Raw genomic sequence first — 18,164 nt, forward strand, 5'->3', positions numbered from 1 at the left:
ACCCTTACACCTGGGGCTGTAACTGTCCCCACTTTACAGAGGAGGGAACGGAGGCTCACAGAGTAAGGACCTTGTCAGGTTGTGAGCTAACAAGGGGCACGATCTGGGTCCAAACCCAGACACTCTGACTCTGGAGCACCCATCCTCATTCATTTGGCCAAAGCACCTTCTTCTCCTCTTGGGGAGGACAGGTAAGAGTGTATGTTTGCGGGAGGTTAGAGCGAAGGACATGCACGTGGGCATCTCCTCTTCTAGCAATGGAGGTCTAACCTTATAATCACGCCCTTCTGTTGGTATCTCTGAGTCTCAGCCTGGAATTCCCAGTTTGCCCGCCACCTCCACGGTGACGTCTTTCTCAGTGTCTCCAGTCAGAATGAATGACACCTTCTTCCTACCTCCATAAACTTCAGAGCCACCAGGAACTCATACGGGGATGATGCAAAGGGAGGAGAAAGGGGGTGGCAGTGGTGATGAAAATCATGGTCAAGTTGACCTGAACAAAAGTGGTGAACTGGGTGCCTTAGGCAGTGATGGCCTTTTGTACATGCAAAGACGGCAGCGGCCTCTCCTGCCGACACCACACACTCTGTCGTCACAGAAAAGGCAAAGAACTGCTTGGGATGAAGTGAGCTCCCTGCCATTGAGGTATTCAAACAAAATTAGGGTTGAAATTTGATGGGAAATGTGTAGATGAAGCATATTAATTTATTGAATATGTCCTACTTTTTATGTTATTCATTATTCCTCCCAGAACCAGTCCCAAAATTGAGTGGACACATGAATGAGAGCAGGACTCAAAAACCCTACTCAGTCATGTGTATCTATGGGGACCGGCACTCCTTTCTGAGACTGAGGAGGTTTGTTGAATTCCTCTCCTTTTTAGAATTCAATTATTCTGCATCTAAGCAATTATTTATAATGTCAAGAGTCACAGAGCTATAAGCTTCAAATTAGAAGGAATTGTAACTCATTAAGTCCAACCCCTTCCCTTTTGCCCCAAATCCCTGACAATGGCATATCTATCTCAGTCTGATCTATCATCTATCTATCTATCATCTATCTATCATCTATCATCTATCTATCATCTATCATCTATCTATCATCTATCTATCTATCATCTATCTATCATCTATCTATCATCTATCTATCTATCATCTATCTATCTATCTATCTAATTCAACACTTGTGTCAACTTCCTCTTTATGAGGTCAACAGATTCTATATGTTTATTTGATAACTCAGCTTTACCAAGAGTCATTCCAAGAAGCAGTAAGAGTAACTATGTTTAATGAAATTGGTGTTCTCCTCTCTAATGATACCATCTATTAAATACTATGGAAGCCATGAGTATATATATATATTTTTTTTTTACCAGAACAAAGGAAAACCATCACACTGGCATAAGGATTTCGTGTAGGATCACTGGAGTTACAAATTGGCAGATCCATTAGGTTGTCTCCTCTTGGTACGATGCCTGTTCGGCAGCTGGCACTGCAATTTTTAGCCTTACCCAGGATTTGAGCCAGAGAGAAAGAGGCCAGAAGTCTGGTGAAAGCAGTAACCTGAACCCTGGTCCAACCCAAGTTTGTCTCACCTTCTTAGACATTAAAAGGCTACTGTCTGTCACACATCCTCTAAAGGAGCCACAACTACCACCTGGCCCTGAATACCAGCCCTGGGTGGTTCCCTCCCTCCCTCCCTCTCCCCTTCCTTTCTTCCCTCTCTCAATCATGAGTACGTATTTATCAAATACTGTGATGCTGAGAATATCGTGGTGAGCAAGCAAATCAGACCCATTCCCTATTTTCATTGCACTCATTATCAGGTAGGAAAGACACAGAACCACAACACACACACACACACACACACACACACACACACTGGTATACATTTTCTGCGAGAAGTAGGGGAGATTTAAGAATGGGCATAAGTTGGGACCCAAGCAAGGGCAGAGGAAGATTCCCCGAGAAGGTTTTCTCGAGCTGAAACTGAGGGAGAGCACCTCCGGCAGAGGAGGGAGGGAGAGTCAGACAGCTCAGAGGCAGAAAAGGCCATGGGTCTTTCAAGCATCTGAATGTAGGTCATTGTGACTTTGGGACTGAGACAGAGAGAGACGAAGAATGGCCCCACCGGAGAGAGACACAGGTGAGATTCAAAAGGTGGGTCCCAGGAGGGAGTTCCATCTTTGTTATGAGAAGCAATGTCAGCTACATTTACTGGTAGGTCCTAATTCCTCATCATAAGGAAAACACCCCCCTGGTGATACTGTGAACAGCAGACTGGGAAGGTCGAAAGTGGACGCAGGAAGGCTACTGCGATTCAGATGGGGAACAGCGTCTCCTGCACCAAAGAGGCAGGAGCAGAGACAAAGGTGGAGCGTTGTGGGGATATTCAGGAGGCAAATTTGTCAGGAACTTGCAATTAATTGGCCAGGAGGACTGAGAGAAGGAGAAGCGACAGGGGCACTGCTGGGCTCCCTGGCTTGGGCAACGGCGGGGATGAATAGAGCTTCCTGGGCTCACCGAGCTCAAGGCCCAGGATGAGGGCAAGGGGAGGGGGACCATGTCCAGCACTCCTTTCGGAGACTTAGGAGGTTTCTTGAACTGCTCTCCTTTTTGGAATTCAATTATCCTGCATCTAAGCAATCATTCATAATGTCAAGAGTCACAGAGCTGTAAGCTTCAAATCAGAAGGACTTTTAGAAGTCATTAAGTTCAACCCCTTCTTCCCCTTTGCCCCAAATCCCCGATGAGGGCATCTGGCTTCTCCTGAGCACCTCCAGGAATGACTTCTCAGTCCCACGGGGCGTGGTACAATTTCAAAGAGTTATAAATAGGAAGGTGCCTGTCGCTTCCTTTGGGAAGGAGTCCCACAGACCTTCTCCAGCCATAATAACTGCCTGGCATTTACTCTAGTGCTATAAATTATACATCAGATGAAACAACATCTGAGGCAGGTCTTTCTGGTCCCCGAATCTCAAGTGTAGAGCAAAAATAAATAAATAAATAAATGAACCACAAAATGAAAATGGCATTGTTTGTCTTAGATGATTAGATCATTAAGTACAGGAGAGGAGTTGCAATGTTATCTCAAGGAGCAGTCAATGTTAATTTATTGGGCAATGCACCATGAATACATTTTGCAGCCAGTATTGATTAGAAATTGCATTTGGAAGTTGGTAATGGAGAACGAAAATAACAGTGGACTAAACACATTTGGAGCCTAGTTTACGTCACATAAAAATTATCGAGCAGTCCAAGGCTTGCATGGTAACTTCGCAGTATTCTCAGGGTCCTAGGATTCTTATTTCTCTGTGGCCCACCATCCTGCTGTGTGGCTTCCACCCCCAAGGCCCGCCCCTGGCCCAGACGGCTGGTGCGGGTGCTGCCTGGTTCAGGTGCCGTCGCCTCTGCTCACCAGACAGGAAGAAAGCTAAGTGGGGTCCGGTGGGTGGAAAAAGGCAGAACTCCCTGATGAATCAGCTTGAAAAAAATGAAATTTATTAACTAGCTTTTAAGATGATCTTTTCAACTTTTTTTTTTACAACTAAAGTGCCTTGAACCAAGGTCTGTTTTTGCAGGACAGCAAATGAGAATTTGTCCCCACCATCCACAAGTCAGGAAGAACTTTGCTTAAGGAAAGACTCCACTGTGGCCAGCTGTAGGGTGACGTGTGAGCATTTAGGGCAAAATGGCTTCTCTTCCATAGAAGAGCGTTCTAGATGCATGACTATGGGCTGATTCCTAAGGACCCACGTTTCTGTGCATGAAGGGAACACAGAAGCGATGGGTAGCCTGAAAGTTGGGGGGCACCGTCTCCTCCCAAGGAGCAGTCTCCGCCTGCAGTGTGCAATGTGCAATGGCTGTTAGTCTCAAAAGCGTCAGGGCCTTCCCGCTTCACCTTTTGCTGGGGTGGCCGGCCCGTGGACGGCCCACCTGCCTCTGGCAGACTCCCACCCCAATGGCAGAGCAAGGCAGCCGCCCGCTGTGTGGCCACATCAGACCCACGTGCGTTTCAGAAACAACGCTACCGCTGCCCACAGCTTGGCTCCTGGTGTCGGTTCAAAACTCTTCCACATTCATCAGCTCCTTTAATATTTATAAATGGTGAGGTTCCGACAGCGTCTTGTTATAGACGGAATGACTAATGTACGGCAGGCCTAAGGGAGTTCCTGGGGGCCGCGGTGTCTGTTTCCTGGGGTCTGCAGACGACGAAGAGGAAGCCACAAAAGCCAGCCTCCCAGTCGGGGACCCTCGGGCTGCATGAGTGCCCAGCTCAGCCACTTCTGGGTAACACTGGCAGAAAATGGCTTGTGGATCACAGCTGCCACGCACATTAGGAAAAAGCCAGATAGGCGATTCTGACAAGCGCCACAGAGTCATAATTAAATATTCAGAAGAAAGAGACTGTCTGTCAATTAAATATCTCAGTCGCTATTTCCTTGCAAACAAATCAGCTGAGCGAAATGGCACACAATTTTACAACTCGCGGTGTCCGAGGTAATTAAACCACTAGGAGGAATTAAATATTAAATACAATCAAAGACAGAATTCTCTTGGCATTCGCTGCATCATTATTTCTGTTTTGTCTTCCTTTTCAGAGGTCACAGACCTCAGCAAGTTCCATGTTTGCTATGAGATTTGTCATTAGCCGATGTAAGGAGACAAACCCACCAGGAAAACACACACATCCCCACGTTCCCATTCATTGTAACTCAAGGGAATGAAAACATCTTAGAGCCTGAGGAACCTCAAGAGTCATTTCACAGTGATAGAATTTTCGAGCAGTGAGGAATTCCCCTCGAGGCCACCGCAGGTTGAGTGGTCTGCACAGAGAGTTGCGTGGTCTTGGAGGTAAAATCCGAGGTCGGTCCTTCCGTGTGAGGACGAGGTGCTATTTTCAGCCACCTGTGCTGCCCCCGGCTCCACGAAGCAGTAATGTAATCATCAGCATTGCCACCGTTCGGAATACTAATTTCATTTTTCTCCTTCTTCATTCCTTTTAACGCATTGCTTCTGAAACTAGCAGCGTTAATTGACATAAAGCAGCCTTCAAGGACCATCAAACTGAGGGGCAGCTTTGAAACGAGACAGACGTGGCTGAGAATCCTTTACGAGCCGTAGGACCAAAAGGGAATGATGTAACTGCCACGAGCTCAGCGCCCTCGCTCTGAAAAGGGAAGCGGCAGCGTGGGTGCTAAGGTGACTGTGCTGGCGTTTACTCAGGGAGGCTCTTCTGCGAGCGTCCCCCGTGATGTGCCCGAGTCGATGCCAGGGACACACAAAGAGGACAGTGCCTGTCCTCAGGGAGCACATGGGTTAGCAACAGGAACAAGTAAGGAAACCCTCATTCCAATCCTACCTGACCACCCCCCTTCCTCCTTCAGGGCTTTGCATATGACCTCATCTGAGTTCAAGCCAGCGGCTTCCTTTGCAACGTAAACGCGGGCCAGGGCTGGGGGGAGGGGAGCGCGGGGCGCGGTTTGAGGAGGCACTTCGTCTCCTGTGCGTGGGAGTTCAGGGTTCCCTGTCACCTGGCTCCAAAGCGCTTACCTCGATTCGTATGTTTCTCATGAAGAGAGGAGGGATCCTGTGCACTTGATGTTGACCGTCTGGGGCCATGAACTTATTCTTAGGTGAGCTGCCCACCACCCATAGGCTAGGAAGGTTCACCCAAGTATAGGGGGAGTGTGACTTTGAATTTAGAAGGAAACAGTTTGTCCTTATTGATTTTGATTCTGTTTCTTGAGCCGATGGTAGAAAAACGAAGGAAGTGGAAAAATGATTCACAAAACTGAAAACAGAAGGACTGGTGCCGTCGTTTTGGGCTTCCTGGAGTCTGCTTTAGTTAACCGCATCAGGTTCCCACATCCAAAATCAGGCCTCGTTTGGCTTTTAGGCAGCGTACAGACGGACTGGTCCTGTTACGGTGCCAACCGGCCTTTCCGTGATCGGTTTTCAGCTGTAGGCAACCGTGGACGCAGCGATCATCCGGTCACCGCGCTCAGCAAAGTCAGCGCGTTCTGCTGAATGTCTTCCTCTCGGGAGTGCGGCAGACCAGCCTGGCTGCTGTGCGGTGCCAGGAGTCAAGTGGGAAGGTGGGGGCAACGCTTGCCCACGGCTGTAGGCGTGTGAAGCCAGAAGGTGAACATCCGCTGGCAACCGGAAGGGGGCGCCACAGAGAGGTCAGGTCCAAGAAGCCACGTTGGGTATACCCCGGAGCAAAGCGGTGTGGAGTGCGGTGGTGGTGGGATTCAGAGCCAGAGGGCTGAAGCCAGTGAGAGGGTGAGCCCTGCTCCAGTACTTGGAGTCTAGTTTGGATGGATGGGCTGGATCTCTTTAAAACTTTCAGCAATGGGCAAATACCTATGAATAATCTAGGTCCATATTTTTCCCCTTTATTTTTTATTTTCGTCTTCTTTTTTTGACTTGAATAATCCGAGTAATCACTTGATATTTTCTTCGTGTTATCCATGATGACTCCTTTAACACATGTGGAGCCAAAGCTCTGCGTGTGGCTTTCAGCCCCAAGCACTTCCTGGGGCAGCTCTCGGTGCGCTCCTGCCCGCATGGACCAGAGAAACTGACCTCTGTCCTCTCACTCACGTTTCACTTCCCGTTGACGACCACGTGACTGTGTGCCTCGGGGGCAGTCAGGGGGGAAGGAGACAGTCACGTAGTATTCATTCATTTAAAAGTACGGTGTTGAGAACTCCCCACGGGCCAGGTGCTTGCTACACCAGGTACTAGGGACACAACAATGAGCAATGCAAAACCCTTGACCTCAAGGGGCCCGTAGCCTGGTGGGCACAGGGGAGCAGTATGACATTTCTCTGAATGGGGGAAAGCAGCGTGTGGCAGTGTGGCACCGAGAGGGACTGGAGTCTTGTCCAAGCACTGCGTCTGTCCTCCCTCGTGCGGGGATGGGTTGCCGGGGCTCCAAGTCAAGCAACTCAGTTTTTAGCCGGGGTCCCTGTGAAGGCAGCACGACGGGGCATGCTCAGAACTGCCAGCCAGCCTGTGCTTCGCCAACACGAGGCAGGTGCCCCTGCACACCATGTGACCTAGCTATCAGGACTGGGGTGCAGTCGGTTTGTGATGAGGTGATGGATACACAACTGACACCTTAGGTCTTCCCTGGAGTACTTTCACATTCTTCGCTAGAAAGGCAAGTCCATGCCTGTTTACAGTATCTTTTGGAGTCTGATCTTTCTTAAAAAAAAAAAATCTACTGCAGCTTTGAGTTTTCATGCTTTAGAGATCTGTGCTAAAAGCAGCCCAACACTTGCCTTGACATAAAATATTTTCTGAATGCTGTATTCCAGAAGCATTCAAAGAGCCAGGTACACACCTGGCCCCTCTGCACCCGAGTCACACACTCCCTCCTTCAGTCCCTCAAGTATCGGCCTCATCACCACAACAGCCCTCGGCTGTGCAGGACACAGAACCTGGTGTCCCACGAGCAGCCAACACACATCTGTTGACTAATAGACCTTCTCAGCCAGCCTCATTCTCCCCTTCTTCCTAATGCCATCCCGGGTTTCTGTGGGCGGCGCGATCCAACCTATTTTTGTCATCCTCTCTTCCTGATGGCATGGCCTGGTGTCAGGATTCTGGTCCCCCAAATATAAGCGGCACTGTTGGACAGGAATTCCAGGGGAGGCTCTGATAGGGCCGCTGACTCAGCTGTCAAGAGACTCTTGGCCATCTCGGCCTCTTGTTCTTGGCCCTCTCCATTTGCTCCCCTGCAAGGTGGCCGTGGAGGCTTGGAGATGCAGCCAGTGGCTTTCAGCTGAATTTGAGGAAGAGCCCTCCCTGCATGAAATCTCCTTTAGGCCGTCCCTGTGGATCGCTGGCAGGGGTGTCCAACCTGCGGCCCTCCGGCCGCACTGGGCTCGGGATGGCGGCTGTGAATGCAGCCCAACACCAAACCGTAAATTTACTTAAAACATTATGAGATTTTTTGTGATTATTATGTGTCACAGTGTATTGAATGTGGGGCCCGAGACAACTCTTCTTCCAGCGTGGCCCAGAGACACCAAAGTCTGGACATCCTGTCACAGCGTCTCCTTGAAGAGCCCTTGTCAGGGAGCTCATCGAGTCGGGAAGCAACCCCTTGGGCAGGTCTGTTTGTTACAGAGCCTCAGCTTTGGATGAACCCAAATCTTGGGTGCTCTAGCGACCACCCATTGGTCCTTATTCTGTTCCAGGGGACACACAAACAATAACTGGCCTGTCTCCCTCATGGCAGCACCCCCGCAGATTTGAGGACACCCGCCCCATCTCTTCCAGATCCCTTCTGTCCATCCCCAGGCCTCTCCGAGTTCCTCCCTTTCGTTGGTTTTCCTGTTCTGTTAAATTGCTTATGCTGCATTTCTTTTTCCCACGTTCTGAGTTAAACAAATACCTGTCGTTTGCTTATGCATTCCCTAATCCTTAGTTATCTCTAGTTGATAAGCAATCGTGAGTATTCAGCATGTAATCTCTCTCTTTCTCTCTGACACACACACACAGTCACACACACAGGCAGAAGGAAATACTCTGAAATGGTTTACTCCAGTCAACTGGAAAACCAGCTGCCACAGGACAAGGATGTGTTGTTTACAACTTGGCTCAAAAAACAGTTCTTGGTTGACATGAAAATTATATGCTGGTCAGCACTTTCTATAGAGACAGTAGTTGGAACGATATTGTCATTTTTTCAGAAACCCAAAACATCGATGTGACTTAAATTCACACCGAGCTCATGTCTTCACCATGAATAATTTTATGGTTTCCTGACTTAGGAACACTTGGGGGTATGAACAAAGAGTTTAGGCAAAAAAAAAAAAAAAACTCGGGTAGTGGGGCAGGAGGGATAGAAAACCCCAGTAACTAATGAATGTGCAAGGTACTGCACATGTTACATACATGATCTAGGCAAATGAAATCCAAAAATCAGATCACAGACATGCCCAGTCAGAGTCCAGACGGAGCTATCAACGGAATAATGCATTGCAGGTTTATCTGACATCACGCTGAGTTATAATCCCAGCTCATTGGTTGAGAAGGTGGTCACGTAGTTGCATTTACTGGTAGAATGGTTTCTGTTCCTACCGGGATGTGGCCAGGCCTCCCTGGGAATGTCTGGTACCTCAACGGTTAATTAATCCACTCTGCATTCTTCCTCTACCCTGCAGGGCTGACTGTGAAAAAAACCTTGCAGTGAGAAAAGCTGGCTTCTGAAGTGCTGCTTAAGTGAGCTGACTTCTTAAAATAGTCCTTCATAAACAAAACTCACATGACAAAATGTGAGTGTGTAAATCCAATTACGCTGTCTGGGGAGGCACGGGGCAGGATCTGCTGGCATCCGCCGCTCCGCTGGGGCTGGCTGGGTCAAGCAGCACCGTTCCTAGACTCAAGCCCCAAGACAATGCCGGGGGAGAAATTATGTTCAGAACCCACCCTCTTGCTAAGTGAGGTGTAAACAGATAGATCACAGAAAATGCAACAGCCTTCAGTTTCTGTTACCGTGAATTCCAGCCCAGAGCAAGCAAAGAACATGCTTCCAAATCGATACGTCAAGTGGACTGATACACTGTCCAGCTGCCTATTCTGGACCTGCCGGGCCCTCGGGGAATCAATATTGTGCCCATCTGTTGGTAAGAGAAAAGGTTTGAGACGGATGCTGTGTCTCTTATGTTCTGAAAATAAACACATGTAGGGCCAACGGAAGAGACTCACTTGTGAAACGAATAAATTAGCATCCTAAGAAATATTTAGACAACAGTGAAATGTCACATCAGCATGATTGTTGCAGTGTCCTTTGATTCCATGTTGCCAGCAGCATGGAATTTGGGATACACTTAAAAATCTTTCCCACTTTGGCTTGGTTTCACCTATTTTTGACGAGCTCCTAAAATGCCATCAATCATCAAGGTATAAATATGACTAATGCATTTGTCCTACTTAGCATGACACTGCAGCAGCTGCTCCTGAAGGAAAGTCCTCCCAGTCTTCCCAGTTCTCATCCGATTATGCGCCGACCCACTGATACCAGTCAGATGCCATTACCGGATAGGAAGGAAAGCACATCCATAATTCAGCCTTGCAAAGCACACACCCTGCAATCATTTTACAACTCCCTCTCTGAATCAGACGTCAGGTCTCTTTAGAACTGCAGGGCAGAGGCGCCTACAGGCCAGGATGGCTGGATTTAACCGGTCATTCAAAAAGTGATTAAAATTATCCTGGGGAAAGACTACTCTATCCACTCCCAACTCAGAGGAGGAAAGGAAAGGAAAGGAAGGGAAAGATAAAACCAAAAAGGATAGTCTCCGGGTATTTTTCAGAAGTAAGAGAGAATATTTCCATTTCTTGGCATTCAGAGGAATCTCTTGGGAGATTGACACTCAAATCTGTGTTTGAAAGTCATTTTCTCAGACATTCTGGGATAAGGCAGTTACTTTTTTTAAGCCTATATGAGTGGCCAAAGGAAAATGTAAAGGAACAGAGATACTTGGGGTTTTAAAAAATGCATACCATAACTAGTGAGGTGCACTCATTTAACGGATATTTGTGTGTTTTGAAGTGAGTTTCCACCTTGATAGCAATGACCAAATAGGGATGATTTAAATTATATGTCATTTGTTGCATGTTAAGTAGCCATACAATTCCCTTTATCAGTTTGAGTTAGCAGGAACAAAGAACATACAATATGTGCTTATGTTAAGTTTTACAGATGGGGAAGAGACAGTAATTCCATTATAGTTACTTTATCTTTACTGGGAAGTAAAGATAACGATCAGAAATGCACTTAAAAGCACACACAAATCCTGCTTTTCTCCTGGCTCTCGTCTGTTCATACCATAAACCACTATCTTACCCAGTACGAAAAAAAAATGTATTCCCCCCCCCCCGCCAAAGGATTTTTAAAAGGCTAAATGATAAGCTAAAAGTCTCTTGCTATTAGTCAAGTGTAATGACCGTGATTTAATTAGCACTTTTTTGGCTCCAGTCCCTACTGTTTGATGGGACGTGTGTAAGCCAGGAAAGAAAATGCTGCACGGGAAACTCAAATCTGACAGCATGACCTTGAGCACTAACGAACTTGGGCTTGCCTACCTGGCTGCCTTGGCTCCTAGACTTATCTTGGAGAAATCACCTCCACTCCACCCGCTTCCGCTTATCTACCTCACCACGAGGTTACAGAAGACTAATTAGCCAGAAGCTGGAATATTCAGAATGCCCCAGAGGAAAGCACAGGGCAGCGCTCTCTTTCTGGTGCTTTTAGCTGCCTCTGTTTTCCAATAACTAAGTGATCTCCACCATCTTATCGCTAATGAGCTGAAGGAGGAGGACGGGATGAATTTTAAATGTTAGGGTAGCTCATAATATTGTCACCGGCAATTAACAGAGAGGAAAACGCTCATTACAGCGGCAGTGCTTAGAATGTATCTACCCCGTGAAAACACCTAGCAAATACCTCATCGTTAATATTTTAGTTGTGCACACAATGTCATTTTGTAATGACTTTTCAGACAGACGCATTGAGCACGCAGGGTGAATGGCTTATCCGAGAGGTAGGGGACAATCCGTGCCTGAAGGAAGACTCTGGACAAAGGTACTGGTGTCCTTGGTCTCAGTCATGCACGCAGAGCTGGTTTAACCTGAAATGCATGAGGCTTCAGTCGCTGTGGTGTTACCTGTGGCTGAGCCTTGTTGGGGTGAACATAACAAGAGCCCTTTAAGCGGGGCTTTGACCCTGGAAACACTGATGCTTCCTCAGGATTTCCAATGCCACTTGGGACCTGGTAAATACACGCATATGGGCCATCGCATCTGCCCCGGACCAAATCTCCTTGTTTGGTTGGGAAGTCCATGACTCGGGTGAGTGGAGAAAACATAAACCACCCCTTTGCTGATGACGAGGAATCTCCTGGGTAGCCCTGTTTAGGGCCCATCTGGTACCCATGGTGGAGAGCACTTGGTGATCTAAGTAAACATGGGGCTCTGTCTCCTCTATACAAGCTGTCGGCAGAGATTCCCAGCTTGGCTGTTACCCTGTCACGCCGCAGATACAGGTCCCTGCAGTAGGGGAAGTGGGGAAATGCGTTCTCATAGCTTGGACTGAGGGAGCCGGTGATGATCGGCTCATTGATTACTGCTGGAAACGGCATGTTCAGTGGCGTGAAACCGCTCGCTGCTCAGGTATTCTGACTGGGTACTCATTCTCCTGTCCTGCTTCCCGAAAATGCTAAGTGACACGTGAGCCAATCTGTTAATGGGAATCAAGGTGAATGCAGAGAAAGCTGATACGGCCGTGTGTACGGCCTTCAGTGGACACACTTGTGTCCAGCCGAGAGCTCAGACGAGGAGCGTGCCACCAAGAGCCTTTTTGCAGCCGTCTCGTCATTTTCTCATGATTTCATTTTGCCTTTTCCCCGTTAGATGTTAATTCGTGTGCTGGGTGGGCTGGGGCTCTCCTGAGTAGTGACACAGGTGCTCCTCACTCTTGGGCCATCTCATGCACCCGTGTGTCTTAAAGGGCAGCCCCTGCAAGGTCCCAGGGAACCGCCAGCGCTGCAGCTGGGGTTTCCGTTCTGCTCTTGGCCCCTGGGCGGCCCACTGTCTCTGGGGCATCCCCTTGACGTCTCCAAGAATCGGACATTTCTTCTCCGAAGTGAAAATGAAGGATGATCCCACCTCTTTGTCATCATTCGATGTGCGAATGTACGTAAAGGCACTCAGTTCCATGTTAAATATCGTATAAATGTAAAGGATTAGTATTGTGCTTTGATTTCTCCAAAGGTATCTAGGTGGAAAAGACTGCCTTACATAGATACAACTTGCATGTGTGTGTGCAAAGCCGTCGCCAACACGTCAGGGGCCTTGGATGTGTTACAATATTGTCCATGCACTGAACACTTTGGTTTACTCAGTGGCTGTCGTGTGTGTGCTGTGCGCTGAGGGGACCGTAGTAAAGTAGTCTTTGCCCTGATGTGGTGTTTACCTTCTGAGGGTGTGGGGCGCGGGGGAAAGAAACGCAGTAAAGGTAAACAAATGTGATCATTTCTGACGGCAGATGTGCTCTGGGGGAAATAAGGCGCATCATGCACCGGGGAGGAGTCTGAAAATAAAGAGAACGTGTCAGGCACGGGAAGACCCGGGGGAAACTGTTTTAGGCAGCAGGCGCAGAGGCTGAGGAGTGGAAAGAGCTTGGGATCCCTGGGGGGAAGTGGACAGTGGATTTGGAGCCAGAGGAGAAGAGGAGCAAGAGAGAGAATCAGAGAGAGGGAAGGAGCGACCAGCTCACAGAGGCTGGAGGAGGCCGTGGTGAGGAGTTAGAATTTTATTTCAGCTGCTGTGCGAGGTCGTTGGCAGGTTTCAAGTGTACCTGGTATAGGGTGGCGCAAAAGTAGGTTTACAGTTTGTGCAGAAAACAACACAATAACATAAATAATTGCACAAGAATAAACTCTGTTTCACATACTCACAGCTGTAAAGCTACTTTTGCCCCACTCTGTATATTACTGAACAGGGAAAACTAAACAGTAGCTATTCAAAAACCACAGAAAAAAAAAATTTTTAAGCCGTTTCCCTTCATCAGTCATCATCCCTCTGCAGGATCTGGGACAGAAACTTGAACCTGTAGAGGGCGCCAAAGGAAAACGTTTTGTAGCCAAAGCCACAGGGTTCTTTCAGCACCTGCAGGGAAGGATAGCGCTCTGGCCGTTCCTCGGAGTCAGGTAAACAGGTGACTCAACTTAAGGAACTGTGGCTCCTCTACCATTCCTCCCCAAACGGCAAGCTGAATGAGCTCGGTGTGCATGTACCAGGACCTTGGTTTTCACAGTGAGGGATTGTTTATGATGAGGTGGGCGTGGGAAGACATTTGGGGGCTATTTTTAATCTTCTGCCATCTGGTAGTATTTGAGTAGAGTATCAAACAAATATGGAACCAAAATTTACTTTCTGGCTTCATTTGGCAAGGAAAGTGTCTCTATACTTAGAATTTAGGAGATATTCATCTTTTGCCACTGAGGATGCGTTATTCCGAATACTATTCCAAACCGACTCGGTGAAACCTTTGAGTGATGTGTCCTAAGGAAGGCTAGCGTAGGAAAAGCGGTAGGTTATAATAAATGAATTTTTCTGCAAATAGTTAGATAGCTATGCTGTATTGTGAAAACAACTCATAGTAAAAACAGAGAGGCGGGGAAAAGAGTGGAAAAAGAAGAGATGGTGAGGGGGAAAGGGAAGAGGACCAAGAAAGACGTGTTAACGTCCAGGTGTTGAGTAACGAAAAAGCTACAAGGCATGAGGGAGCTTGGAAGAAAGTGAGAGCTCTAGACGGGGCTCAGTTCAGATCCATGTGCAAACAGGACTGAGAAACACAGTTAAACTAGAACTGTATGCAATCCCAGGTTGAATCTTTATCACATGTGGGCACTGAACGTCCCTGGTAATTTTGATAAAGACGTCCGTTCCTGTCTTTAGTTAGGAAAAGTTCAGCCAGTCAGCCCCCTACTACCTGAGGCCTCCCTGCCCATCTCACGCCTGATGACCATAGCCGTGCACTTTACATGCCCTTTGCTCTACGCAAGGAGAGTTCAGAAAGCACTGGAAAAGCAGCCAACCAGCAAAAGTCCGCCTGAGCGAGTGCAGACGGAGCCCTCAGAGAAGGGAGGCTCCCGAGTCGACTGGGACCCCAGAAGGTCCAGGGTGGGGGAACCACGCGCACTCGGTGCCAGCGCTGAAACCTCAGGAGCAGCTTGTAGAGGTGTTCTACCAGTTCACTCTCAGAGCCTTCCGCTCAAAGCTGGCCACAGGCAGGAGTCGCCGCTAAGCTTCTGACACAGCAGAGGCGGCCCAGAGCCTGAGGCCGCGCACAGCAAGACCGCACTGAGCAGCCAGCCTGCCGTCCCGGTGCGTGTCATCGGCCTTCCGTGGGAAAACACCGTGGCTGACATGACCCCCTCGGCTTTGTCAAGAAGCACCTGGTCTCCTGTTACCAGCCAGATATTTGGCAAAGAAAGCGCCAGCCCAGTAATTATCTATTGCTGTTAATGAACTTAAACAATAGAGGCACTGGCCACCTTCCCATTCACAGACAATGGGAACTTCGCTCACCTAAACACATCCATATTTAATGGGGAACGATGGGAAGAAAGGAGGAGAAAGGGACCTAAAGAGTCAGGTTCCACCTAAATATTTCAAACCATCCACATCTAAACGCCCCTATTCAATGAAGCCAAATTTGCTTTCTTTGTCCGTGACACCCCCGCCGCAATTCCCGAGGGTGACTTACTCAGAGCATTGGGGTTGGCTTCTGAAAAGAAGATGTCCTCTTAGGTCCCCAAGCCCATAAAGAGTTCCCAGATAAAAGTGTGTCACAGGACTGTCTAAGGGGCTGCATGAGATCACATAAGTAGGGGTGCAGCACCGGCAATCAGTATGTGTTTAGCAAAGGTCGGTTCCTACAAGAGCGGAGGGTTTGTGGCACCAAGATACTCAGAAACCCGGCTCTGAGTTCCAGAGTCTCTTACAACGCCCTGCTGTCACTCCCGTGAGTAAAGCTGTTGAGAAATGGGTCACCTTCTAAATTGGGTGCTTCTCCTCCCCTTCTGCCTGCTGCTCCAGGGACCACAGACCCTGGGGGAGCAGAGAGAAGGCAGCTCCTCAGCTGATGTCAGAGAAGAATTACTCACAGAAGCAGAATATAAGGGCAGGGCTGGTAGGAACTTTAGACGCCGTTTAGTTCCCAAATCTCTAAGGAGAGAGAAATATCACCCACTGACACCCAGCACCTCCTAGGTGCTGAGCTGGGGCAGGGGACTCGACCCAGTAGGCGACCTGCCTCTCAGAAAGCTCTTTCTAAATCACCCAGGGGAGTGGGGGGCGGCGAGGGGGGAGAGCAAGGCAGGCAAGCGTTACCTGGTTGATGGAAATGACCGCCAGCCGCGGGATCACCACTTGGAGGATCACCTGCAGCAGCGAGGTGCCCAAGCCGGCCAGGATGGCCCAGGTGAGCGGCAGCGGCAGCATGCTGTAGGTGGCGAAAAGTGTGAAGAGCACGTAGCCGATGCCGTCTCCCAGGAGCCCATAGCCAAGGCCTGCGGCCAAGATCTGGGTGGTCATGGCCACCCAGGTGACCACGCCGCTGTACTGCAGGTACGTGTGAGAGGTGGTGTCCTTCCTGACCACCACCAGGGCGCAGATCACCACCTCGATGCCGGTGAAGAAGCCCAGCAGAATGCCCTTGAGCGGGTCCATGGGGGCCGAGGCCAGGCTCAAGTGCAGAACCAGCAGGGTGAGTTTGGTCAGCACATCCAGCACGTTCATCACCACCTCGGATTTGCGCCTCTGGCCCAGGAAATAGCGCTGGTAGAGGCGCTCCAGATCCCGGGACTTGAACGAGTTGCGCAGGGTGGGGAAGATGACCCCTCGGTAGCTATAGCCCCCGCTGAGGAAGAAGTCCGAGTTGCTTGGGGCGCAGTCGAGGTGCAGGAAGCCCAGGTCGCCCCCTCCCCCGCTGCCGCTGGCGCTGCCGCTCCCGCTGCGCTCCGGGAAGACTTTGGTGCCCCCCGAGCTGTGCGCCCTCTCCCCCGGCCCCAGGGAGTAGAGAGGCAGCGCCGAGTCGCCGGACAGCTGCGAAGCGTGGTGGTTGGGGCCGCCGCCTGCAGGGTCCGAGCCTTTGCCGGAGCCTCCACTCCTCCCTCCGCCGCCGCCGCCGCTGCCCCGGTGCCCGTGAATGAAGCGCTGCTCGGTAATGTGCCGCACCGCCGTCTGCCACAGCAGCCGCTGTGGCCGAGAGCCGCTCCCGCCGTCGCCGGCCGGGGGCGTCGGGTGGATGGTGTAGAGTTCCTCGCTGCCGCTAAGGCAGCGCACATCCGAGAGCTCCATGGCGCCGGGCCGCAGGGAGGAGGCGCAGAACCCGAGGGAGGCGGCTGGGGGAGGGGGCTCCTAAAGACCCAAAGGCTTTTTGGTAGGAGCTTGGCGGTGAGCCCTTCGGTCCCCCGCCGCCGCCGCGTCGCAGGAGCCCAGGGCAGGAGGCCCCCTGCAGTCAGGTCATAGTGCGCCCCGGGGCAAAGGGCGCCTGGAAGATCGCCGCAGACCCCCGCGTCCTTGCGCGCCGCCCTCCTTCCAACCCTCGAAGCTTGGGTGCGCGGCAGCGGCGGCTGTTTGTCCGCAGAAGCTGCAGCGCCCTGAGCCACGCAGCACCCTTCCCGGGCTCAGGCTTCTTGGCCGGTTCTCCGCTCAGCGTCTTGGCGCAGCCTTTGCTCTCCAAGAGGCTCCCGGGCGCCGCGCTTCTGCTGCGCGCCGGGCGGGTCCTGGCTGCGGCACTTGGCTCGGGACGCCCACGACTCGGCGGCTGAGGGGGGCTGGCCTAGGGTGACCGGCGGCGGCGATGGGCGCGAAGTTAGCAGCTGTGCCTGGAACCGAGCCCTTCGGAGAACTCCATTGCGCCGGGATGGGGAGGCGGGGCGGAGCTGGGGGCGGGGGCAGCGAAGGGGGAGGAGTGGGGTGCCCCGCGGGCGGGTTGGAGAGGTGGTAGCCTTAGAGCTAACAAGTCACCAAACAGTTAATTTGGAAGAGGGGGTGTGTTGAGGCTCCTTTCTGGGCTCATCACTTCTGGCTGTCCCCACTTCCTGAGCCAGAACGGACAGCGCAGCATAGGCTCCGACTCGACGCATCCCTCAGGGCCGGGGGAGGGCCTCAGGGTCCCCGTCGCTGCAAGGAGACGAGGTCAAGCCTTCCAGCTGTGCTTCCTAGTCGCAGCTCACAGTTCCCATTTCCTACACTTCAGTCTTTGGAGTCCATTCGGCCCGGAGCTGGGAAGCGCTGCAGGCGGGGGCAGAAAAAAGTGGGGAGGGCTCCAAAGCCAACAGCTCTGAGAACGAAGAGAAGCCATCCGTGCGGATCCAAGACAGGAACCGAAACTAGGTGCGGAGGGTGTAAGGTTTAAGCGAGAAGGGAGGTCCGAGGCCGCGGGGAAGTCGACCGAGACGCCTCCGGATCCAGAGAAGCGCCGCGTGCCGCCCTGGCGCTCTGTAGCGCGCTGCGGGCACCAGGCGACAGGGAGGAATTTGGAGACCTGTCAGATTGGTCAGACACCGGCGGCGACTTAAACCCGCCCTTGCGCCAAGCCACGCCCCCGGGTCGCCGAGTGGTTGGGGGGTGGTT

General features: G+C 50.7%; 1 protein-coding gene across 3 annotated transcripts in view; it reads right to left on the bottom strand.

Moving 5' to 3' along the window:
- The window catches only part of ADCY8 (adenylate cyclase 8), a 156,817-nt gene extending 139,625 nt beyond the window's left edge, over nucleotides 1-17,192 (bottom strand). Inside the window, exon 1 of one of the 3 annotated variants that reach the window (XM_036031429.1) lies at nucleotides 15,915-17,192. In XM_036031429.1, coding sequence (XP_035887322.1) covers nucleotides 15,915-16,883 — 969 coding nt within the window. In that variant the 5' untranslated portion in view covers nucleotides 16,884-17,192. The remainder of the gene's footprint in view (nucleotides 1-15,914) is intronic. The other 2 variants (XM_036031428.1, XM_028533875.2) reach the window with 2 other exon arrangements.
- Between the last annotated feature and the right edge of the window lie 972 nt (nucleotides 17,193-18,164).

The sequence above is a fragment of the Phyllostomus discolor genome, chromosome 7 (genome assembly GCF_004126475.2).
Source record: "Phyllostomus discolor isolate MPI-MPIP mPhyDis1 chromosome 7, mPhyDis1.pri.v3, whole genome shotgun sequence".
NCBI lineage: Eukaryota > Metazoa > Chordata > Mammalia > Chiroptera > Phyllostomidae > Phyllostomus > Phyllostomus discolor.